Source organism: Felis catus, chromosome C1 (genome assembly GCF_018350175.1).
Source record: "Felis catus isolate Fca126 chromosome C1, F.catus_Fca126_mat1.0, whole genome shotgun sequence".
Taxonomy (NCBI): domain Eukaryota; kingdom Metazoa; phylum Chordata; class Mammalia; order Carnivora; family Felidae; genus Felis; species Felis catus.
Window position 1 is genome coordinate 96898847 of NC_058375.1, and position 26510 is coordinate 96925356.

The 26510-nt window shown below is 38.1% G+C and overlaps 1 protein-coding gene across 3 annotated transcripts in view; it reads left to right on the forward strand.

The window, feature by feature from the left end:
- Positions 1–26510, forward strand: part of MAGI3 (membrane associated guanylate kinase, WW and PDZ domain containing 3) — a 249424-nt gene that overhangs the window by 141774 nt on the left and 81140 nt on the right. For all 3 annotated transcript variants that reach the window (XM_011285166.4, XM_045033309.1, XM_045033310.1), the window contains exons 2-3: positions 4987–5103; positions 19905–20024. In XM_011285166.4, the coding sequence (XP_011283468.2) occupies positions 4987–5103; positions 19905–20024 (237 nt within the window). The remainder of the gene's footprint in view (positions 1–4986; positions 5104–19904; positions 20025–26510) is intronic.

The window sequence follows — 26510 nt, forward strand, 5'->3', positions numbered from 1 at the left end:
TGCAGTTTCACAAACAAAAAGACTACCGTTTGATTTATTTTGTTTTAAGAGCACCCTGCCTTAACCAAGGAGCCGATATGGAGTATATAGATTTGGAGCCCCTTTGGAGCTTATGTAGAGCTTCTTACCACTTTCATGGAGCTTTCTCCTACTTCTGTAGAGCTCACGAGGTGGAGGGAACAATAAAATACACTGCCAGGTCTAATGGGAAAGGACTAATGGTAACGTTAGTTGTATTGAGGTAGTTAGATTGAATGGTTGATTGGGGGAAGTCACTTGACTGCCATACAGTCACCATAGTAAGGAAGAAAACCAGGACGTGGTTATGCCCATACTTTTTGCCTTTGAGGAAAACAGATTTTTAAAAGTTTATAGCATCTCTAGGTGCGGTTCTAAGACTAGAGATTTCTAAAAGAAGAGTTATGTGAGGAATTCTTATGGGTACACAGAATGCACTGAGCAGCTCACAGTTTTTAAAAGATGTATATGAGTGGGACACCCGAGTGGCTCAGTCGGTTAAGCTGTGAACTTGATTTCGGCTCAGGTCATGGTCTCATGGTTCATGAGATCAAGCGCCACCTACGGCTCCATGCTGACAGTGCACAGAGCCTGCTTCTGATTCTTTCTCTCCCTCTCTCTCTGCCTCTCCCCTGCTCATGCTTACTCTCTTTCAAGATAAATAAACTTATAAAAAATTCTTAAAAGATGTATATGCTGACAAATGGAAGAAGCACATGATCACATTAATACAGAGCTAAGTAGACTGTAAGAAATGAACATTTAAGAATTTTCTTCTCTACAGGCCAGAGCTCAAAAGTAGCTAAGATACTTCAGAGAGCACGAAATGCTTTTAAGGTGATGTCTGGAGCAAGAATAGCAGGAAGGAAAAAGGAAGTAGGCTTGCTTCGTCGGAAGATGTTGTTAATGTTAGCTGTTTGCAGGCAGAAATCAGACATTTACCGTTCTTACTTCGCTTCCATAATCTGGAACTAGCAGAATTACTCTTCCAACAGTTAAAGGAAAACAAACAGCCTGAAATGGGAGAAATTAAATTTAAAAAAAATGAGGAGGTAGTAAAAGTTCCATTCACTTTAAACGAATGTACATTTTCAAAACTCAACTGAATCGCCTCCCGGGAGTTGAAGGCACTGAAGATTTTATCTCCGGGTTATTGTCAGTATTCTTTATGAAATCATGGGGAATGTGGAAAGTACCAGGAGACTGAAGAGAGGCAAATGTTCCAGTTTCCAAAAAGGCACGAAATGGATTGTGAAAAGCCAAGTCCACTTCCTTAACCTGAAACTGGCTAAATTTGAAGAGATTGAAAAAATATAAAATATTTTAAGTGTTTAGAAAAGAATAGGATGGTGGCCATGAATCAGCGTGAATTTATACGAACGAGATATGCCAAACCAATCTCATTTTTCCCCCCGATTCTGTAATTACTACTGGATTAGAGAATAGTACAGTCATGTAATACCTTGACTTTAGCAAGTGGTTGACAAAGTCTCTTAGACTATCCTTACGGAAAAGGCGGTGAGATTTTGACGATTAGATTGATTTACAGCTGGTTCCATGGCCACAACCATGGGGTTTATCTAACTAATAACCTGTGTCTCTATACACGGATTCCTCAGAGAGAACTGCTATTGAATATTAATTTGAATATATTCAGAAAGTATGGATTTATACTTAGGAGTTCTTTTGACTAAAGATTTGTATTTTGAAACTTGAGTGCCTGGATTTATTCATATGATTGACATTTTGGTTACAGACTTTTCCACACCTGAGCTGTATTTGTAAGGTATATAGATCTATTTTTAAGTTTCGCGAATAAACTTATAAATCACTTAGAAGTTGGGGAATAATCTTAACACTTAAAGCAAAAGGCTGCCTGGGTGGGCTGGGTGGCTGCCTAAATTATGAAGAATCTTTTCTCTTACTTGTTGAGTGACAACTGTATTAACCCCAAGTCAATGTTTTTTATACCCTTGAAATGTCAAGTTTCTGTGAAACTCTGCCTAAATAAAAGACAGAAGTTTCTTTACAGCCTGATAATACAGATATACTCAGCAGTGTTTCTGTGAGTTAACGTTTCTGTTGGCCTTCTAGTAATTCCATAGTCATCTGCCTACTCCGGATATTTGTGTTTTATTTTTTTTAAAGCAAATTCCCTGGAATCCAATCAAAGAGGGAACTATAATATTCTGTCCCCTTACAGATGTTCCTTTGGTTTCTTGAGGCAAGGATGTCCACGATGACCACTACATCCAATATATTTTACTATTAATTATTAATCTTAAGGAATGCCAACCCATATGAGTTGTTAATCTTTTATAATTGACATTTCAGTGATATTTATAGTATTTTGTCTGCAACTTTGAAGGTGCTGATAACTTTTTCGAATGGCTCACGCATTTTCAATAAAAGATCACATTTGTGAAACTGTCCCTCACCCTTTTCTTTGCAACTCTTTATCTCCCTGTTGCATCCAGAATCTCCGCAGGGGTTGCGGGTGATAATTGAGAGTGCAGTTCCAGCCCTGATAATCCTGGGTACGATTCTTGGAATCTAGTTCTTTGTGCTTTACCTGGCCTCTCAGTCTTAAGATCTCGTAGGTCCTTGAAACAGAAAATGTGGTGTTTTAACTTCAATATCCACCTTAAGAAATCCCTGTATGCTGTAACTTGTGGTCTGTGATTTTTATTATGGCTCTGTCTTTCATCATGTCTAATTTAATGGATTAAATCTGTTTTAACTGGATTAAAATCCAATCTGAGTTCTTAGCATTTTATAGTTACCTCTGTGAGCTATACCATATATTGCAATAAAGTTTCAAATTAAAAAAAAAAAACAAACAACAAAATCTGAGTTAAAGAAAAAGTTTTGACTCAGATTGTCTGTTTGAATTACAGAGGCATTATCCTTTATCCAAATAGAGTGTATTCATGAAAATATGTCATCAATTCATAAACTCTAAACGCCTGCAAATATCACTAAGACTTCTCAGCACCTATAAAACAATCCATCAAAGGTTTTGGGTAATATTTATTACAAAGCATTTGGAACACACCTTACCTATTTATAAAATACTTAATAAACTCATTATTGGGTATGTTTTTGTTCAATAAGAAATGAGACTGTACAGTACTGATTAGGAATTAGGTTTTTCTTTCACCCAGTAATGAGCAACTACCGTGATGAAAATGCGAAATGGCGTAATATGATTCCATCTGAATGGAACTCAGGTGGGTGGAGCTCCGGAATGCCCGGAAGAAGCAACTTCTGGGACCAGGGATTCTTCTGTGTTATCCCTGTAAATATCTGTCAGGCTTCCTTCTTTGATCACAGACCTGTCTCCCTTCCTCAGCATCTGTTTTTGGCAAGGCAAAACAGGGACTTTCTGGTTCGTGTTTATTAGTTTAGGATCCGAATGTTATCTCTACACTTTAGCAGCATCCTGGTTTTCTGCTTATATTAACACCATCTCATTTGGTTTTGCTTGTTTATACCTGTGAGAAAAGACCAAAAAGGGGGGGGGGGGGTAGGATTAGAAATGTTACATTATGGAATAATAGTTGAAAAAATGAACTGATATGCGGTAACGTTTTGCCTTATCTAACCTTGTCATAATTAAGCTGTTCCAAATAAACAAAGAGTGTATTTTAATCACCCAGTCATTTCTTGCTCAGTACAGTAATCCATTCTGTCGTAACATTGCTCTTTGGTAATCATGTGAAGCCTTATCTAATGAACAGTGTTTGGATTGCTTTGATTTTCATTTCAAGTTCAACCTTTACTATAAATTCACTGCTATCAGATTTCTGCAGTCCTCCGTTTTTCTGCTTAACGTTTCTCTGAGAGCTCTAACAGTCCTCTGTTTAGCTCCCATTTTCCCCACAAATAAGAAAAAAAAAATCCGTCATTCTCTTATTTATTCATATTGGATCTAAGAGTCAAGTGAATGGACAGAAAATGCCTGTTCAGATAAGCAGAAGGTTCTGAGGTAGAGCCCATTTGGCTGACCAGTGCAGGTGGAAGCATGGTTGGTGAGGGGTTGGCATGAATGGTTTTGGGTCAGAGATGGCTAAAGCTAGAACACGTGGAAGTTTGGATTTTATTCCAAGTGCAATAAGTAGTCATGGGGGTGGGGTGGTGGTGGGTAGGCTAAACAGACTGGTGATTATCTGGCTTATGTTTGTAATCTCACTCTGGCTTCTGTGCAAATGGTGGGAACAGGAAGGAGGCAAGAATGGATGCAGGGAGTCTATTAGAAGGCTGTTACAGAATTCCAGATGGGAAATGATGCTGGCTCAGATTAGGGTGGAGGTGATGGGAATGGAGAGAAGTGGACAGTATGGGATATGTTTTGGAGGTAGAAATGACAAAAGTTGATAATGGAGTGGATCTGGAGGATGGAAGTGAAAAGGAGAAATCGGAAACTACTGATTTCTAGCTTTTGGGTTTGTTCTGCTGGGTTGACAGTGCTATTATTTGCTAAGACAAGGAAAACTAGCATGGAGGAAAACTTGGGGGAGGGTGGAATTAAGAGTTCTGTTTTCAGGTGAAGATTTGAGGTGCTTATTTGACTTTCAAACATATCTGCAATATACATGAATGAGTTTGGTGGCTTTGGAGCTGGGTGGACCTAGGTCAGGAATCGAGACGTAAGAACCTAGAAGTTACCTGTATGTAGATGGTATTTAAAGCCAAAGATGGAACTTACCTTGGGCATTTGTCATATTCTCTAACCTATACCTTCTCCCTCCCCTACTACTGTAAAATTATGCCCACATTATATATTACAGGTATGTATATTTTAGTACTATAATAGTTTGTTTTTAGCAAAACTTTGTTTTTAGTAAAATACTCTGTTTTTTTTTTCCTGTTTATAGCTAAAAGCTTTAAGAGCAGTCTGTCACTAGCATCACTGTCTAACTGGAGATCTAACAGTTCTGTGATTTTTCTTCTGTGTTTTTTTTGTAGGCAAAGTCATTAATAAAGATTTGCGACATTACCTGAGTCTTCAGTTTCAGAAAGGATCAATTGACCACAAATTGCAGCAAGTGATCAGAGATAATCTCTACTTGAGAACCATTCCATGTAAGTATGAGATGGAACAAAAAGGAAAGGAGGCCGATGTATCCTTATTTAATTAATCAAACATGTAGAAATAATTCAGTAGAGTATCTCATATGAAATTGGGAAGACTAAGTTGGAACACTAGATTGAAACAAATACTGGATAAGGGGAAACGTTTTCAGAGGTCATGCAGGGCTTGTGCTTTTAAAATAGAAAAGCTAGAAGATTCTATATTGTAACTTTTTAAAAAAGTCATTAGGCTTTAAGAGTTTAGGATTAACACAGGTACATTTTGCTAACCTGATTTTCTGTTATAAATCAGTTCCTAGAGTTTAGTCAGTAAGAAGACTTTTTTTTTTTTTTTTTTTTTTTTGCTCTTGATGCCTTGTACACTGAGAACAAACATTTTTGTATTAATTATTAGGACATTACTAACTTTAAGATCTGCCCCTCCTTCGAAGAAAAAAAGAAGTAGCACGCTGTGGCGTCTTTGTGGTAATCCATTTTGAAGTTTTATCTAGATGTTTGTACATCTATTCCAGTTGCCATAGTTTTCATAGGACCTGGTTCTTGTTATAATGATGCGCGTGTGTGTGTGTGTGTGTGTGTGTGTGTATCACATAACAAGAAATCACGTATGCTTACGTTTTGGTTTTAGAGCAAGTTGGGGAAGAACAAGCAGTAAACAATAAAAAGGCCTAAAAAGATGTTCTAGTTTGTTTTCGTTTTCAATGTATTTGTAACTCCTTGTAGATAGTCGCTCTCTGAATGGCTCTGAAATTTCTTTGTTTCTTTTTCTTGTTATTTACTCTTACACAGTGTCCAGTCCATCACCAAGCCTTTCTAATCACGTTCCTTCAGTATCGATCCTCTGTACTACCTTAGACCCTCACCCTTTCTTGCTTGGACTTTTTTTTCTTTTAAAAAAAATAGAATTATGTAGCGGCAAAGAGCTAGGTAAAAAATCTAGATCCTTGGACAAGTTACTTGATTTTCCTGAGCCTCAGAATCTCCATATGTAAAATGTGAGTAACAAGAGATAACCTTATGTAGTTATTAGAATCAAAATGAGAACATGAATGCAAACCTCCTGTCCTGGAGTAGCCGTCAGTGTCTGTCCCCTTCCCCTTTCGAGCTGCAGCCTCGCCTTCCACCCACAACCCCTCCACCTGGTCTGTCTTTAAAGTGTACGTTTGACTCGACTCCTGTCCATCTACAGCTGTCCATCTACAGTTTATCCTTCAAAGTCTCGCAGTGAGTACAAGTCCAGACTCTTTAACGTGGTATAAACTGTTCTGGTTTTTGCTTTTAAATCCAACTCCTTATCTGCAATTTCCTCCTATAAATCTGCCTTGTCAGATTTCAGAATCGCAACTCCTGCCTCTTTTTCTTTGCATTTGCCTGGTATATCTTTGTCTGTCTTTTTATTCTTCCATCTTTCTGAAGCTCTTCGTTGTACAAATAGTGGTGGAGACTTTGTAGCCAGTGTGAAACTTCGTGTGTATTTATTGATGGGATCGAGGTCTTTAGTCTCTGTTTTGTCACGGCTTTCTGTTTTACCCATATACACATCTTTTATATAAAACCTTTCACCAAGTAATCTATTTTATATCATCTCTCTTTTTATAGAAAGGTTTGTATCCTTATTTTTTTTTTTTATTTTTTTTTTTCAACGTTTATTTATTTTTGGGACAGAGAGAGACAGAGCATGAACGGGGGAGGGGCAGAGAGAGAGGGAGACACAGAATTGGAAACAGGCTCCAGGCTCTGAGCCATCAGCCCAGAGCCCGACGCGGGGCTCGAACTCACGGACCGCGAGATTGTGACCTGGCTGAAGCTGGACGCTTAACCGACTGCGCCACCCAGGCGCCCCTGTATCCTTATTCTAATGGCTACCTTAATATTTTTATGTAACACCCTATTCCTCCTTCCTTCTTTTTGTTTTTGTCCCAACTGTGAGCAATATTAAATGATCTAGTTATTGCTTCTTCCTCCCTCCCATCACGTGACTTGAAATAATATCTTCTTACTACAAACAAACAAATTCAGCAAGCTTTTCATATGCTTTCCTCATTTTCACCATTTTTTGATACTTGATCTATGTCTATATTAACAAAGCAAACAGCCATTACCTACGGTACTCTCACCTTTATACTCATCATTTATTCTTCATCCTGTGGGCAAATACGTACTGAATCTAACTGCCAATTCTTACGTTGTTGTTTCTTCAATAACTTTGGTTTTCTAAAGCTTCTTCTCCATGAGACTTCCGAGGAAGGAGTCAGAGGATTATCGTAGTTGGCCTGTGGCCTTTATACTTTTAAGTTTGTTTGGATGTATATGAAATGTTTGGCTCATATTTTCTTTCCTTGACTATCTTAGCTCTGTTAGTCAATTATTTGTCTTGTGGCATAAAGCATTGCTCCTTGAAAGTCTGAAAACAACCTGATTTTTATTCCCTTCTAAGTAACTTGGTATTTTGCCTGCATGGGGTGTCTCAGGGTAGCATTCATAGCTCTTGAGCTCCCTCTTCCCTTGTTAAAACAAGTTAATAAAAATACGTACTTGTACTTTCTGCTGTACTCTGCACTTTCACTTGGATCTTCTTTTAAGTGTACTTGTACTGTCCTAGTTTTGCAGTTTTCCCTCAGTGTGTGGTTTTGTCCTAGAAAGGAGCTATAGTTTATTCAGTTTTAATTCATTAGATCCTAACAGCTGCAGCCTTTTCAGAGCCTAACAGGACCTATTAACCTACACATTGAAGTGCCCATAACTCCTCCAAGAATGCAGTGATATATCAGTAACAGTTAACACACCAAAAAGTCTGTAATTAACATTCTTTACTAAAAGATACTAAATATTCTTGGGGACAATTCTGATTCCAGGTCTGGGACAAGGAAAGTATAAGATGAGCTTGAAACATCTCATTGAACCAGAAAGTATGTAAATGCCTGAAAAACTATGGTGACATATCAGAAGCACATTTTCAAAAAAAGTCATCTAGAAGGGGTGCCCACTGACAAAACCTGAAACAATTTGAGCAAAAAAATTAACAAGAGAAAGAAAGACTTCTCCATTGTCAGACACTGCACCGTAGAAAGGACAAGACTGTGATTCCTAAGAGAAAGGAGACTATACACGAAGGAGTCCTATGGTTCCTCGGTCTTCTGCCTAGAGGCACTTTCCGGGCCACAGCACAGGGAGGGAGAGCCCAAGTAGAGTACAGAGGATTCTGAGTTGAAGGGACAGAAATCTGAGTTCAAGAAGTCTGAAGTGCCTGAGATTTGCAGGACAGTGTCAGAAAAGAGAGAGCTATAAAGAAAAGGAGCTCAAATAATCTGCACAGGTGTCCCCTTGAGTCTGTTGCTGAAGACCAAGCTGAGAATGTATAGGATGAGACTCCACATGGCCAGGCAAAGACTCTCTGGGAACTGTAAGGCTAGCAGTTTCCAGAGCTTACATAGGGCTGGGAGAATCTGAGTTCTAGCCCACCTGAGTGAAGAGACCTCGTAAAGGTTATGGCTTACTAATAGGACTAAAATTGGTGTAAGCTCCTTGGAACCCACTTTAACAGAGTTTAATTAAGCAAGCCCAAAAATATCAAGCAGATATGCATATGACTTAACTGTTAGCAGAAAGAAAAGAAGGGAGGGAGGGAGGGAGGGAGGAAAGGGGGATTATCAACACTCTTTAAAGGAAGACAACAAAATCTTGACACTGAATAACATAATATTTAAATGCCCAGTGTCTAATAAAAATTATGAGATGAGAAGAAAATATGGTCCACAATCAAAAGAAAAGTCAGCTGATAGAAAAAAACAGAAATATAAACATGTATAACCATACCACACATTTAGAGTGATAAATATGATCAAGGATTTAAAGAACCATGTGAATAAAATTAAGAGAAAATGGAATATTAAAAAAAATTTTTTTTTCAACGTTTATTTATTTTTGGGACAGAGAGAGACAGAGCATGAACGGGGGAGGGGCAGAGAGAGAGGGAGACACAGAATCAGAAACAGGCTCCAGGCTCTGAGCCATCAGCCCAGAGCCTGACGTGGGGCTCGAACTCACGGACCGCGAGATCGTGACCTGGCTGAAGTCGGACGCCTAACCGACTGCGCCACCCAGGCGCCCCTGGAATATTTTTTAAAAAGAACTAAATGGAACTTTAGAAATTCAGTGGATAGGCTTAATAGCAGGGTAGAAGCTACAGAAGAGAAAAATCAGTGAACTTGAAGACATAGCAATATAAATGAATCAAACTGAAACAGAGAGGAAAAAGACTAAAGACATAAACTATTTTTTTTAAGTAACCAGAGAAAGACATTTCTGCTTCTACCATGAATGACTAACTGGTACTGGATTTACCTTCTTACTGTAAACAACTAGAAATTGGTCAAGATATATGTAACAGCTATTTTCAGAAATAGGATTATAGGCAGAACAGGACTGTGATCTGTTCATATTGAATGATGCATACTGTCAAAGCAGAGATGGGGAGGAAACAAACAAGATATGTGATGAAACAGGCTGAAAAAATTTTAAATTTGACGAAAACTATAAATCCGCAGAACTATGGATCTCAACAAACCCCAAACAGAAGAAACGTAAAAAAAACACATCTAACTGTATCATAATCTAATTGCTGAAAACCAGTGATAGAGAAAATGTGAAAGACAGAAAAAAGATACATTAAATACAAGGGAATAAAGAATGACTGCAGACTTGTCAACAGAAACCAATACAAGCCAGAAGTCAATCAAATGTCATTTTCAACATGCTGAAAGGAAAAACTGCCAACCTGGATTGCTACATACAACAAAAGATTTCTACATCCTTAAGAGAAATAAAGAATTTTTCAGACCAAAAATAAATAAATAAAAAATGGTGAGGGAATTTTTTACCAGCAGGCTTGCACTATAAGAAACAGTAAAGGAAATTCTACAGATGGGATGAAAATGATACCACAGTGATAGAACTGGAAGGAAATAGACTACTTCTTAATTAGAGTTCAAATTTTCAACACCCTCTTTAGGGAAAGTAAGCAAAAAATCACTAAGGTGATTCTGACATGGATAACACTTTGAACCAACTTGACCTAATTGCTGTTTACTAGAACATGCTTCCCAACAACAGAAGACTATACATTCTTTTCTAGTGCACATAGGACATTTACAAATAAAGACCATACTCCAGGCCACAAAACAAGATTCAATAAATTTAAAAGGATTTAAATTATACAACATATATCCTGTGATCATAAAGGGATTGCAAGAAATCACTTAACAGAAAATCATCTGGGAAATCTCTGAATATTTGGAAATTAGCACACTTCTAAATAACCTGTGAGTTAAAGCCACAAGGAAAATTACAAAATATTACATCAGCATCTCAAAACATAATCAAACCCAACATACCAATACTGCTGTTACCACAGTGTTTAGAGGGAAATTTATAGTGCTAAATACTTAGAAAATAATAAATATGTCAATCGATGATCTAAACTTCTACTTTAAGAATTTAGCAAAAGAAGAGCAAAGTAAACCCAAATTAAGTAGAAGGAAGGAAATAATAAAGATAAAAGCAGAAACTGATAAACCAGAAAATAAAGAAAAATCAATGAAACCTAAAGCTGGTTCTTTCTGATCAATGAAACTGGTATACTTCTAGCCGTACTGTTCAGGTGACGAGAGAGAACACACTATAACAGCATCAGGAGTGAAAGAGATAGCATCATTAAAAATCCTACAGATGTTAAGTGAACAATCAGGAATAGTCTGAACAACTTTGTGACTGTAAACTCAGCAACTCAGATGAAATGGAAAAATTCCTCAGAAGGCAAAAACTACCAGTGCTCACTCAAGAAGAAAGAGATAACTGAATAACTTCTAAGTTTATTAAAGGAATTGAATTTGTAGTTTGTAACTTTCCCTCTAAGAAAGCATCAGGTCCAGATGGTACAGGTGAATTGTTCCAGATATTTAAAGAAATAACACAAATTCTACACAGATTCTTTGAGAAGATACAGGAGGAGGGAATTTCTCAACTCATTCAATTCTAAAACCAGACAAAGACATTAGAAGAAAATAACATTAGACACAGTTTTTCGTGAACGTAGACTTAAAACTCCTTAAAATATTTTAGCAAATCAATATATAGCAATATGTAAAAAGGACAATACATTATGACCAAGTGGTATTTGTCCCAGGAATGCAAGGTTAGGATAACATATGAAACTAGTATAGTAATAGACTGGAAAACAAAAGAAAAGAAAACAAAACAAAAAAACATATGATCTTTTCAAATAGGTGCAGATAAAACATTTGACAAAATTCAACTCCCATTCATGATGCTTCATGAGTTTTACCAGTGCACCTGCTGATTTCCTTGCAGTTTCCTGATGAGTTTGATGGGCACCCCAGTGGCTCCCCACATTTCAACAATATCCCCTGTAAGTGGTTTTCTACTGGGTTTCTGGCAAGTCCAGCCAGGGTCCCAGATGGTTTTGTTAGGTTCAAAACACCCCCCACCACAGGCAGCTTGCTGGCTAATTTCATCAGTACTCCACCAGGTTGTTCCCTGTCCATCAGCCTTGACCCACCAACTGTGAACCAGATCCATCACTGCTACCACACCTTCTCCACACAGGTCTGAATCCCAGAGTTTGGGAGCGTTCTTCCCTTCCAAGTTTGTTCCTCACTGGAGTATTCTCCCTCAGCTTTAGGGTGCTCTTTTATTTCCTCTTAGTTAATTCCTTGTAAATAGCTAATAATTGGTTATATTAAGCTGGCCTTGTTCAAGTTACCATGTTTCTCTCCTGTTTGGATCCTGGCTAATACAGAATCAGTACTGGTAGTGGTCCCAGGACACAGACCTGCCAAGAAGGGATTTTAGATTTGGTTGTGTTCTTGGGCCATGAGCACAGTGCCATGCTCGTTCCAGTGGAAAGCCGGGTGCTCACAGTTCATGACAAGAAGTGGCATCACAGTTTGATCCCCGTATAAACTGCGGTTCGTTATGATGAAGAGTTAGCTGAACCAAGCACCGTGGGAACCCACATGACTGCTGCCCTTGACCATTATAGCAGGAATGATGGCCACAAACACCGTGGTATGAATCGATTCTCCTGAGTGTACCAACCACTGTAAAAATCAAGTGGTTTGTTATTATTATAAACTGATATAACAAGATTATGATAACACTTTTCAACACTTCTCTCTACCTGATACAGACATTTGCTAATAGGAGACATTAAAAGATGGGAACATTAACACAAAATAAATGCCAAATAAAAATCAGTTAAAATTTGGAAGAGTACTGCACATATATAATATTTGGAATTTTCACTCCTAAAATGAAATTATAAAGCACACAAATATCAATTGCATTAGCCGATAGTTCTGACTTTGCTTGGTTGCAAATATTCCAGTATATAAAATTTTTCCATATTGCATCGATGCTCTTCAAATTGTTATACGCTAGTCAGTGGTCATTTGAATAAGCTTGTTTTCTTTTTAATGGTGAAAATATGTTGTCTCCTTGCCCTGATGTTGGTTTTGCCATTGAAATCCATATTGCTTCTACCTTAGATTTTAGACCAGTTTCTGATTTCAGGTTTGGAGTGTTCCACAGTGATGTTCACTTCTCTTCGCATTTCTTCTATTATTTACAAAGCACTGAAACTCATAACACATACTCAAGCAGTGGAAAAGGCCAAAGGACATTGTTGGATAGTATTCAAATAATATTCAGATCTTCCTTCAAGGTTAAATGATTACATAGAATCCCATGTCAGAACTGCCAACTTAAGGACTTGTTTTGCTTTCAAAACCTGTGATTTTTTTGGGGAATACCAGTCATAGGATTTATATAAAGTATAGACCCATTTAATCTCACTAATACTGTATTTGCAAGAAAGACTCACTGTTAGCAGACAGGGCCTTGACCTCACACTTGTAGCCCAGGGAACAGCTGCAAGTAAGACTGACGAGTGCATTGTGACTGCTGCTCTCCCACGTGCTGCTGTGGAAATGCCAACTTTACCATTTGGTTTCACTTTTCAGTATTTTTTGCTCTTGATTTCAGTTGATATCCTTAGATTCCTTCAAATCAGTAACGTGTCTGTCCAATGATTAAGCTTTAATTCTCACAGGAGAATTGTAATACTTTGTTTTCGCATTTTCCCTACCGACTGATTTTTCTTGGGCTTTTGAAAAAGTAAATTTGCCAAGAAACTTCAAGAAGGAATTCTTACATGAAAACCCTAATGTAAATCAACTGCAGCTCTCATATAGGAGTTGGTGAGACTGCAACGTATATTAACTTTAGGGCATTTTCTTTTAAAGTTAAGCATAGACTTACCATACGACCCAGCATTTCCTAGACATTAACCCAACATAAATTTAAATATATGTCTGCCCAAAGACTTGTAACTTTATAGCTTCTTTATTTAGAATGTCCAAAATCTGGAACCAACCCAAATACCCGTCAATGGGAAATGCATAATCAAATTTTGGTGTATTCAATAGAATACCACTTAGGCAATAAAAGTACATTGAATCACAACAAGGATAGATCTCAAAAGCCTCCTGCTAAGTGAAAGAAGCCAGATACAACCCACTACTGGAATCAAATTAATGTATGATTCTGTTTCTGTGAGATTCCATTAAAGACAAAACTACAGTGACACCAGATCAGTGGCTGCCACAGGGTGGGGACTGCAAAGAGGCACAAGAAAACTTTTAGGGGTGATAGGTCCCCACACTCACAGAATTGTACTGTTAGAATTAGTGAATTTTGATTGTAGGTCAATTATATCCAAATAAAGTGACCAAGTAGATTCTCACAATTGTATTCTTTCTGTATTCTCAATAATTAGAACATGGAAGTTTACAAAAATATTTATAATAGCATATAGGTATTTGAAATACCTAGAAATTAATCTCAGAAGAAGCATAAAGACTTCTATGAGGCAAAACTAAGGGACCAGGAAGAAGATGTAAATATACTGACAGATTTCTTGTTCCTGGATTAAAGATTCACTATTGGTGAAGATAACAGTTCTCCTCAAATTGATTAATAGATTCATTCTAATCCCATAAAAATTCCAGCATTTTTAACGTCTTTCTCTGATTCCAGATTTTATATGGAAGGGCTATAAATGGAAAAAACAGAATAGGTGAACTTGCTCTCCTAAATATCAAGATTTATCATGAAAATATAATAATTACAGCACTGTGATAATGGTGCAGGAATGATCAGTGGGTAAATGGGATGTAATAGAAAATCCAGTCACACACCTAGTTTTATGTAGATGTTTCTGTATAAGATTTCTGTGACAGAAAATATGCCTGATCAAAGGGGAAAATAATTGACTTTTCAATAAATTGTGTTGAATAGCCTTCTGGAAGAAAACAGAAGCCCGACCACTATCTCCCATCAAGTCAAGAAAGATCTATTTTAGTGCATTAAACTATTAGGTGTAAAAGGCAGAGTTGTGATGCTTTTAACAAAGAATATAGAATATCTCCATGGCCTTTGGAAGGATTTCTTCAACGAGGCACGGAAGCATTAGCTATAAAGGAGAGGATTGATAAATTTAACTACAATAAAATGAAAAACTATTATCATTAAAAGACCATTAAAAAAGATGAAAAAAGTCACAGGGTAGGAGAAGATACTGTCTGTTCTGCTACAACATTGGTTTCTATAATAACCAAGTTCATAGATGATTGGTAAGTAGGTGGGATAATGATATCAATTTAATGGAAGTAATATTGGTTCTTTCCATTTCCTCCAGCAAGCTAATGTTTTGTGTCATCAAGTAGTGGCAAGTAGGAGGAATATACAAACATAGTTGAATGTTGTATGCACCATACGTGATGCCCGTTCGCCTTGATTTGGCCTCTTCTCAATTTGAACGTGTGCTTTATCTTAAAATCATTTATTGCACATTTTGCCTGATCTTATCTTCATTATTCAGTAGCCTCAACCCTCCTCATACCCCTTCCTGTCAAGCTATCTATCCATTTCTTTTTTTTTAAGTCATTTTCTGAAGACAAAGAATTTTACTTAGTCTGATATTTTTCTTAGGAATTTAAAATCTTTTAAATTGTATTAATATTTTTAATTAGGGGGAATTATTGGTTTTGCTAGTGCTCTGGGTAACAAAGTTGCGCTAGGTTTTGAGAAGTCAACTCTGACCCTATTTTCTCCATAACCTCTATCTACTATTTGGGGAACACAGTTTTGCATAGAGCACTGTTTCTAGGAGGCACATTTCACATATTTGCAGAAACTCCCCCTTTGCGATGCTGTATGTGACAGGATGGCAGTGCTTCCTCAGTGCTAAGATACAGCTATTTCACACTTTAACCTCTCTCCAGTTGGATTGTAGCTTTCGGTAGGTGGTGTCTTTCAATTTTAATTGTCATTTTGTTTTCTTTTTTAGTGATAAGATAGTGGTGCATTTTAGAAGCCGTTGATTACTGAGATTTGATGACGCACTGTCGGATCCAGAGTGTAAAGAAATACATACCAAATTTTAGAAGACAGGCAAGGCAATAGAGAAGTGGCAAAAGCCTTGAGCAGTCACTTCACAACTGAAGAAATATCTATGGCTAGTAAATATTTGAAAAAGAACATATAATCTCAAAACCCAGTTGTACATTAAACACACAGTGAGATGCCTTTACATGTCGGCAGAAGTTTAAAAACTTGGCACGTGTTAATGTGGACCTCAAAGGATGCATATGGCATGATTCTATTCATATGAAGTTATAAAATCGGCAAAATTAAGCTATGTTGCTTAGGAATGCATTACATAGTTGGTAAACATTTGAAAGAAGAAAGGGAATCGTCATCACAGATATCAAGATGGTGGGTACCTTTGGGGGTGAGGGGAAGGAGAGAATTATGATTGGAGGCATTCAAGAGGGCTTTTGGTGTCCTGGTGATATTCTTTCTTCGCTTGGATGGATTTGATACATTACTACTTGTTAAATTTTACATATATGTTTTATGAAACTTTCTATAGGTTTCAGAATAAAGCAAAAGAGGGGAATGGTCAGTTTTATCAAATGTTGACACAAGGTCAGGTCATATGAGGACTGAGACTCGAGCATTGGGTGAAGCAAAGTGGAGACTCCTGATGACTACAGCGGATTGTCTCAGCGGAGTGTGTGGGCCAGTGATCTGATTGGAATGGGCTCAAGAGAGAGTGAGAGGAGAGGAGTTGGACACTGTGTGTAAATACGATTCAGAGGAAGTTTTACGTAAAAAGAATTATTCTGGTGACTGGAGGCAATACAGAAAGTTTTACATTAAATATATAGAGTATCAGGAGAATATAAAGATAAATTTTCTGGAATGCTGAAGACAATGAGGTAACGTAGAGAAAGGGAGAGAACTTTTTATGTGTGTGGGATTATACATTTTTGGGGATAGGATGTGAAAATTTGTAATAATTCATATTAAGAGAATTAACATTAAAGCTACTTTTTAAGTCTTGGAAACGTTTATGTCACACAGAACATTTCATATCTACTAATGGAAAGAATCATGAACATCATCTTGCTCAACACCACTTTGCAGAAAGAGAAGGAGGCCCAGAAGGATTCAGTGCTTGTTTAAAATTCTACTGTTAATAACAATTCTAGACTAAAATATAGAGTAACTCCTGCCCCTTGGATCAGTGCTCTTTTTATAGCGTTAACTGTAATATGGTTTTCTCTTAAGTCGAGTTTTATATAATCATTATGTGTTATAGTAGAATTTATTTGGATAATATTTTAATTAGCCTTTCCCAAATAACAAACCAGCCCAGCACTTAATGACTTGAAATAACCATCATGCATTATTTCTCATGATTCCATGAGTCGGATGGACTCAACTGGGACAACTCTTGTGGCTGCGGTCATTGGCACCTCCACGCAGATTGTAGGGGTTAAGATGGCCTCACTCACATGTCTGGAACCCTGGTGCTGTTTCTTGGGTGAGGCTCTCTCATCAGAGTCTAGACTACACTTCCATACTTGGTGGTGGAACCATTCTAATAAGGCAAAGATGAAAGCCTAGACTCCTGAAATTGTACAAAATCACATCCTCCACCTTAAATTACTGAAAGCAAACCATAGATCCAGTCTAGATTTCAGAGATGAGGCAGGAGGCTGCCTCTTGATGGAAAGAGGTACAAAATATTGTGGCCACGTTTTTCATCTATCACAGATCATTATAAATTTTAAATTTAATCATTAAATTTCTTTTCCAATGTTAACTTTTACTTTATATGGAGCTAAGAGCTATTAGCTTTTTGGGGACTCTAACGATGTAGTTTAGTCAATATATATGAAAAAACAAATTTGACAAAAAAATATTTAACAAGAAAGAATGTTATGTTTTCCAGATTTTGTATCCTCTGTGAGATAAAGCAGATAAAGAAATGCTCATTTTTATAAGAAGTTGGGTAAGGATGAGGGGGGAAATTTGTTGAATACAGCTTACAGTGTTGGCTTAATTGTTATTTCCTGAGATTGTTACCATTAATGGTTTATTAATATCTTTATGGAGTTTTTCATGTTATAGAATGTAATGCAACTAAAAAGTAAGAGCAATTAATAATTTCCTGTGAGTTATAATAATAGCATATTTCTAGACACTGCTAGTTATATTTGCGTAAAATTTCATGTAATTTACTGGACAACTGTCTATATTGAGTACCTACCATGATTCTTTCACTGTGCTAAGACTCGGGGCTATTACTTTGAACCACTTAGATGTGATTCCTTCATGTTCCATACCCCAGGAAGGTTTCTTGAAGAAACTTTTTTTTTTTTTTAATGTTTATTTTTGAGAGAGAGGGAGAGAGAGAGAGAGAGCGCACACACACACATGGGGAATGGGGGGGTAAGGGCAGAGAGAGAGGGAGCAGAGGATCCAAAGCAGGCTCTGCACTGACAGTGATATGGGCCTTGAACCCACAAACTGTGAGGTTATGACCTGAGCTTAAGTCAATGGTTTAACTGACTGAGCCACCCAGGCGCCCCACTAAAGAAACTTTCTAAGCCAGGAATTAGCTGAGGTAAGAGTGGGAAAGGGAAGAGGAAGTCTTCCAGAGAAAAGAATGGCTTGGACAAAGGCCTTATGGAGGTGAGCAAATGCAAGAAACAAAAGAGGGGAAAAAAACCCTCTTATGTTTAAAGCCTGGGATATGAAAGGAGTGAGGCAATCAAGAACCTGGAAAGGTAGAGTGTGGACTTGAGTGCTAAAGATTATGGGAAACCTTTGATTGATTTAGAGGATTTTTGCCCAGATGATTGTTTTAGAGAAGTCACTGGCTACAGTCTGGGTAAGGAGAGTAGCCAGGGAGAGCAAGGGTTCAACCGAGGAGACCATAGATAGTGATATGAATTAGGTCAGTGTGAGAATGAATTAAAGTATATAAATCCTAGAGATATTCAGGAGATGGAATCAACCGGGTTTGTTGACTAGATGTGGAATAGAGAGAAGAACCTAAGATGGCGGACTTGCCAGTTTCTGGCTTGGAGCGCCATTAATGAATAGGGAGCAGAAGTGGAGGAAGAGGTTTGGGAAGGCATTCTTACACAGGATTTGCCGCAATATCCTAACTCTGTTTCCTGGCTAAATACTTAGATCTCTTTTTTGTATTCTCTACTATTTAAAATAATTTTTCTAGTATCTAGAACTGATAATAAATTTTCAATTTAATTCATATTCAGTAAAATTCAGTCAAAGGTAGCAGTGCTGCCATAACTTGAACTTATACTTTTGATCTGAAATATTTGGCTTCAGCATGAATTCTTTAATAGACAGAAATTTAGTATTGTATTGCCGTAGTATATTTCATTAAACAGTGTATTTCTGAAGTGTTTGAAATGACTTAATAATGGCTAAGGTGTAATATGTGAATACCTATCTTAAGCCTTTTATTCGTTAATCTAAAATAATTTCATAATTAAAATTTGTCCAAGTTTTTAAACTAGAGTTTATTAAAAGAACCTTTAAAAATTGTGTCTCTCTTTTTATTGTCCTTCATGACGCTAGGAAGTAGAAGGTTAGCTTACATTTATTCCAGGGAAGAAACAAATGTAGCTTGATAAAAATGAAGTCTGTATACACCTGAGACTAACACTGTGTGTCAACTTTACTTCAATTAAAAACAAAAAAGAATACCATGTCCCTCAAAATATGAAATATGAATCTGTCATTGGTAGATTTATCTTTCCTTCAGATGTTAAGTAGTGATAATTGAAGTAAAAGAATTAACTGTTGGGGGCACCTGTGTGGCTCACTTGGTTAAGCATCCAACTCTTGGTTTAGGCTCAGTCATGATCTCACAGTTTGTGAGATCAAGCCCTTCTTTGGGCTCTGTGCTAGGAGCACGGAGCCTGCTTGGGATTCTCTTTCTCCCCCTCTCTCTCTGCCCTTCCCCTGAGCTCACTTGCGCGCACGCTCTCTCTCTCTCCGAAAATAAATAAACTTAAAAAAAAAAAAAAAAGAATTGTGTCTTAGAAAGTTAAGCTTCCTTTGACACTAAAACTTTTTTTAGTCTTTGTGGTTCAAATTTCATAGCTATCTGTAGATTTTGTTAAAGTGTATTGAGTCATTCTACATTATTTTCCTACTCTCACCAAAAAATGTTAAATCTAAAATTTTCTGATCGTCATTCTAGAAGGTACCATATATTCAGTAGTGTGTTTCTCCCATGTGTTCTCTATAGACTGTATTTTCTATTCTCAATATTTTGTAAGTTTAAAAGCAGTTTACAACCTATTTTTTTTTCTTGTTTTTTTCCTTAGGCACTACAAGGGCCCCCAGGGATGGGGAAGTACCAGGGGTGGACTATAATTTCATTTCTGTTGAACAGTTCAAAGCACTGGAAGAGAGTGGCGCATTATTAGAAAGTGGAACGTATGATGGTATGTCCCCAAATACTGACAATGGCAGCAACCAAGAAAACTATCTGAATTATTAGAAAACTGACTAGAATTATTTCAAAGGGAATTTGATCAGTAAAATACCATTTTTGTAAAAAAAATTTTCTGTTGATCTTTGGGAAATTTTTCTTTTGGTTAGGCTCTTTGTCATTTGCTAACTAAAATGGGATTAAATAATAAGCAGAAGCATTCCATCATATTATGAAGCTGATTGTGAAGAATGTACTGAAATCATTCAAACTGGCCAGTTTGCATATTTCAGAGAAATTCATATTCATCGTGTGAACTCAACATGTGTTTGTTGATTGCTCTCTGTTTGTGGTTGGGAATCCAAATACTGTGCACTTTAAAAAGTCTACAGCTTGGCTCTCTTGGAGAAGAGAGAATATAGATTGGGGGGGAAAGAACAAAAATAGAATAATTGATTTTCTTTTCTTATCTCTTCTCTACCCACTTGATTCTAGGAAGCAGAGACTTAAGATCAGTTTCAGTTTTTAAATGAGGCCGCGTTCCGTCCTTTGTTCCCCCTTAACCTCCGCTGTCCCCTGGCAAGCTTGTCCGCTCCATGGTTTCCCGTACTCCCTCATCATTGCTTCATCACGCTGTCATGGTTGCCTTTTTCACAAGCTTGATGAAGGCAGCATCATGTCTTTCTTATTCAGAAGTATCCCTAGTGTCTAGAAATGGTGTTCAATAAACACTGACCTTGAGTTCAGTGTATCCAAACATGCATTTGTGTGTATCCAAAAGAGTAATTCGTAATTTCTCTCTTTAGCTGCACCCTGGGCTCAAAACAGTGGAGTCGTCATTTGCTTCCTCCTCTCTCTCCTATTCCCACGTGTCTGCTACCAAATCTAGCCATTTCTTTGTCTGTAGCAGCTTTTCCAGTGCCTTTCTTTTCACTCTCACACTTCCTTGTGGGCCTCGGACTGGCTTGCGTCTGGGCTACTATGGTTCATGTCATTTGTTCACCTTCTTCCCTCTGTGCTCCCCACCTGCCCATTGCTGTCGTGCTAGCCTTCCTCCGGCACAGCTCTGCTTGTGAATCCTCTTCAGAGTCTTCTGTGATTTGCTTTTGCCTGCTCAGTTTGCCGCAGCTACGGGTTCTGAGCTTAGCTCCCACAACTCATTCATTCATTCGTTCATTCATTCATTCAGCAACCCATTTTTTTTTTTAATTTTAAGTTTATTTGATTCTTTTGAGAACGCACTAGCAGAGGAGGCAGAGAGAGACAGAATCCCAAGCAGGTTCCACGCTGTCAGCGCAGAACCCAGTGCAGGGCTCGATCTCATGAATGATGAGATCGTGACTTGAACTGAAATCAAGAGTCGGAGGCTTAACTGACTTGAGCCACCCAGGCACCCCTCAGCAACCCATTTATTAAGTACCCACTATATGCCAAGCAGTGTAAGAGGGAATAGTGATACTGTAGTGAACAATATTGAAATGATACTACCTTAATAAATCCCATATCTAAATACGAAGTTAATAAAACAAACAAAATCAAACATCAGAAGGAGATGTTATGAAGGAAACAAAAACGAGATTTTTTTTTTAATTTTTTTTTTTTAATGTTTTATTTATTTTTGAGACAGGGAGAGACAGAGCATGAACAGGGGAGGGTCAGAGAGAGAAAGACACAGAATCTGAAACAGGCTCCAGGCTCTGAGCCATCAGCCCAGAGCCTGACGCGGGGCTCGAACTCACGGACCGCGAGATCATGACCTGAGCCGAAGTCGGCTGCTTAACCGACTGAGCTACCCAGGCGCCCCAGAAAACAAGAGATTTAAAGAAAATAGTAAGAATATCAAAGATAAGGTGGCCTGTGAAGGCTTCTGAGAGGAAGTGACCACTGCCGTTTTATATTTTTATGCAAATAGCCTGTTCTCATTCACCTCCCTCTTAGTGGCAACCAGACTGATGTGTTTAATATGTATGCTTTTGTTTGTATGCATTCTTGCAAAATGTGTATTGTGCACCTCGTGTGCATGCATTTATTATTTGTATGCATTTACTGTTTATTATTCTAGATCTCATTCAGTTTTTAACGGTTTTCAGTTGTTTCTATGTTTTCTGGGTTCACCCATGTTGCTATACTGTATTTACATGTAATTCATTGCTGTCTTCACCACTGCACAGTACTCCAGGTTGTGAATCCACGGCATTTTACTTAACCCCTCTCCCCAGTGATTGACTTCCAGATTGCTTCCAATCTCCCCTGCCACCATGGATAAAGCGGTGACACCCTTTTCTCCTAGACCTGTGTGAGTGTGTCTGTGGCATACGTACCCAGGGGCAGAACTGTGGGGTTTTAAGGGCTGTCTGTACTCGCTCTGGTAAAGGGGTTGAGGTAGCTCTGCCCCTGCATTGGCGGTCGGTTCCTGCAGCAGCATCAGTAAGGACTCCACTTCCTCACCATCCGGCTTCAGAATTTTGCCAGTCTGATGGTTGTAGAAGTGCTATCTCCTTTAAATTCAAGTTTCTCTGGTAGTTAGAGAGTTTGAGCGTCTCTTCATATGCCTATTAGTAATTGCCTTTTCGTTTGTTTTTTTCAAGTGGGATCTCCGTTTGCAGACATTTCTTAGATATTTAGATATTTATTTAGAAATTAATTCCTTATTGGTTATAGAGGTTTTCTCCCATTCTGGCACCTGATAAGCTTGTCCTGTGTTGCTTCATTGAACAGAAATCCTTAATTTTTTTTTTTTTAATTTTTTTTAACGTTTATTTATTTTTGAGACAGAGAGAGACAGAGCATGAACGGGGGAGGGTCAGAGGGAGAGGGAGACACAGAATCTGAAACAGGCTCCAGGCTCTGAGCGGTCAGCACAGAGCCCGACGCGGGGCTTGAACTCACGGACCGCGAGATCATGACCTGAGCTGAAGTCGGACGCTTAACCGACTGAGCCACCCAGGCGCCCCTAATTTTTTTTTTTAATGTTTATTTAGTTTTAGAGAATGGAAGAGGGGCAGAAGGAGAGAGAGTCCCAAGCAGGCTCCCTGCTGATAGTGCAGAGCCTATTGTGGGGCTCAGACCCAAGAACCGTGAGATTGTGAGCTGAACTGAAATCAAGAGTCAGATGCTTAACTCACTGTGCCACCCAGTCTTCCAGAAATCCTTAATTTTTATGTATGAAATTTATCACTGTTTCTCTTAGGATTTGTGCTTTAGAAGTTTTAAGAAGTCCTTCTCTGGGGACGCCTGGGTGACTCAGTCAGTTGAGCTTCCAACTCTTTTGATCTTGGCTCAGGTCATGACCATGAGATCGAGCTCTGTATCAGCTTCTGTGCGGACAGCGGACAGCACAGAGCCTGCTTGGGATTCTCCCTCTCTTTCCCTGTCTCTGCCCTTCCCCCGTGCTTGCTCACACGTGCACTCTCTCTCTCTCAAAATAAACAAACATAAAAAAAAAAAAAGAAGTCCTTCTCCGCCCTTACATCACAAAGACATTCTCCTTTATTTCCCTCTGTTAAGTATAACAACATGGGATCTGGCAGTGTGGCATATTACATATTATTAATTGTTGTGTGCTGAATTCAAAGGAAATGCAAATTGAAATGCTCCATTTCACACCAATCAGATTGACAAAAATCTTAAAGTCTGATAATTGTGGGAAGTGGAAACTCCCATATACTGCTGGCAAGAGTATAAAATGATACAATCCCCTTTTGGGGAGCATCTTGGTAATAGCTGGTAAATTTGAAGATGCACTTAACTCTGAACCCAGCAGTTCCCTCTTTAAATTTTTTTTTTTCAACGTTTATTTATTTTTGGGACAGAGAGAGACAGAGCATGAACGGGGGAGGGGCAGAGAGAGAGGGAGACACAGAATCGGAAACAGGCTCCAGGCTCTGAGCCATCAGCCCAGAGCCCGACGCGGGGCTCGAACTCACGGACCGCGAGATCGTGACCTGGCTGAAGTCGGACGCTTAACTGACTGCGCCACCCAGGCGCCCCTGGCAGTTCCCTCTTTAGATGCCTACACTGGAGAAATCCTTACCTCTGTGCATATGTAGTCACATGCCGGAATGGTCTTTACAGCATTAATTTGAAACAGTGAGAGAATGGAAACAACTCTGTTTGAGTAGGGGAGTTAATGAGATGCGCTTTAATTTTTCATGAAAATGGACTATTATACAGCAGTTAAATAGACTTGAATCTACATGTATGAACAGGAATGAGTCCTGGAAATATAATTGTATAAAAAGAAAGATGCAAAAGAATACATACAGTATACCATTTATTTTTAAAAAGATACGAAATGTGATAAAAACCTTTATGAAGCTTGTACAGAAACATTGGTATCTATATATTATGTGTGCATGTACATGCATCCTAGCTGTACATAGTGTGCAGGGGAATGACACGTACCAACTTCAGGACAGCTCAAGGAGAGCACGGGAAGGACTGAGCCAGGAAGTTAGGGCTTTAATTGAATATGTGACCATATATGCAAGTCCTTAAAGAGGGATAAAAGGGAGACCTGAAAGGAAAGTTAAGTAAATAAGGATGCTTCTAATACACTTGTCTGTGTTTTTGTGTGTATTTAAAATATTTAATAGTTGATAATTCCATTTGAAAAATATTAAAAAAACCTTCAGAAAAGAAAAAAGACGGGGGGCGGAAACCTTCCAAAACAGCTTCAAAAAGCTGAAACCCTTTCTCTGATAATAACTATAGTAGGATTCACAAACTGTGTCATTTTTACGCCTTGCTGTATCTGAAATCTTGCTATTTACCAACCACTCAAGAAAAATAGATCTAATTTCCTTATGAGCAGCGCTAGTTTTCTTTTTTAATCTAAGTCCAATAATCATGTTTAAATAAGGCAACTGCCAGAATTTATTATGAAGTCCTAGCAATCTCAATATCGCAAATTTGTCTGATTTCACCCAGGAAGACAGTTAAACTTCCTTGGGTGGGGTAGTAATTACTAAGTCTACACAGTAACATGTGTGTCTAGCATTTTTACTACAACTACCGTCCTTAGAGAAGTGGACTTTTGATTTTTGCCACGGCATGTCCAAATTCCTGGGCAGCGTGATTGGGGGACACAGTGCAGGAGAAATTGAAATCCTGGGGCGTCCTCCTTCTCCTCCACCAGACTTCTCTTTGGGATGTTTCTGTGCCCTCTGCCCCAGAGAAGCGTGAGCTGGCCTCTTTGTTGAGTCTTTGCTTTATTACTCGTGGCCCAGAAAGTTCGCAGAGACCTCCTCTGAGCCTTTTAATATGAATCTTTGCATCCATCTACATGATAGGAAGAACACCATTTCAAACATGGATTTGGAAGCAAGGGAGTTATTGAGTGGGGGAGATAAGAGGTAGTTGATAAGTGTTTTGGTTTGATTTCATTGTTTTGTCTTGAATATTTTAATGACAATTACCACTCTAAGTCAGATTTCCAAAGAATTTGTCTTAATGCTTTCTCCTCAAGGCACACACTACTGAAGGTGAACTTATTTGTAGATTTGCCTCGGTTTTATGGTGAACAACCTATGCTTTTTACATCTGGGACAAATAGTTCATTATATACCCCATTCACTTACTTTATGCGATGAGTGTCATAATTGCCTGCTTAAAGAACGCCTGGCTGGCTCAGTTGGTTAAGTGTCCAACTTCAACTCAGGTCACGATCTCGTGGTTTGTGGGCTTGAGCCCTGCATGGGGCTCTGTGCTGACAGCTCAGAGCCTGGAGCCTGCTTTGAATTCTGTGTGTCCCCCTCTCTCTGCCCCTCCCATGCTCATGCTTTGTCTCTTTCTGTCTCTCAATAATAAATAAACATTTTTAAAAAACTAAAAAAAAAAAAAAAAAATGCCTGCTTAAGAGCCCAGGAATTTGATTAGAAGATGTGATTTTTGAAATATATATAGTGAGTATTTTATTCCCTAACCATATTTATCTTCCTAGAGCATTGGCATGGTGGCTGACAAAAGGTCAAAACTAGCAGGAGCCACAAACTATTCATGTAGTTAGACCTTTTGAGTGGTTTTCCATTGTATTTGCCCACCTGCTGGGAATTGCATGACAAATTAAGATACTCAATTGTTTTCATTCTACTCTGGAACATTTATTTTTACTGCAAAACTTCCTGATCCTCAAGACTTAGAATATTAAAGTATTTCTTTCTTTCCTGAGAGTAAGCCAATATTGAATTATGCTAATAATGTCTCTGTTCAATAAATTGTCAAATAAAATAATATAATTAGGATGCTCAGAGAACCTAAAAATTACTTTTACATAAACAGCCTACATTTCGAAACACACTGGTTAGTTCTCAGCTTTATCCTTTACCCACATATTTCCTCGTTTTACCAAAATAGTTCATTATGTTGCACATCAGAACAAAATTATTTGAGTTAGTTTTCTCTTCCTTTACTCCCACTTCTTATGCCAATTAGTCTTACACAAGAGCATTGATGCATTTAAATTCACAAACGAGGCCCTAATTTAGATCCCATGCAAAGC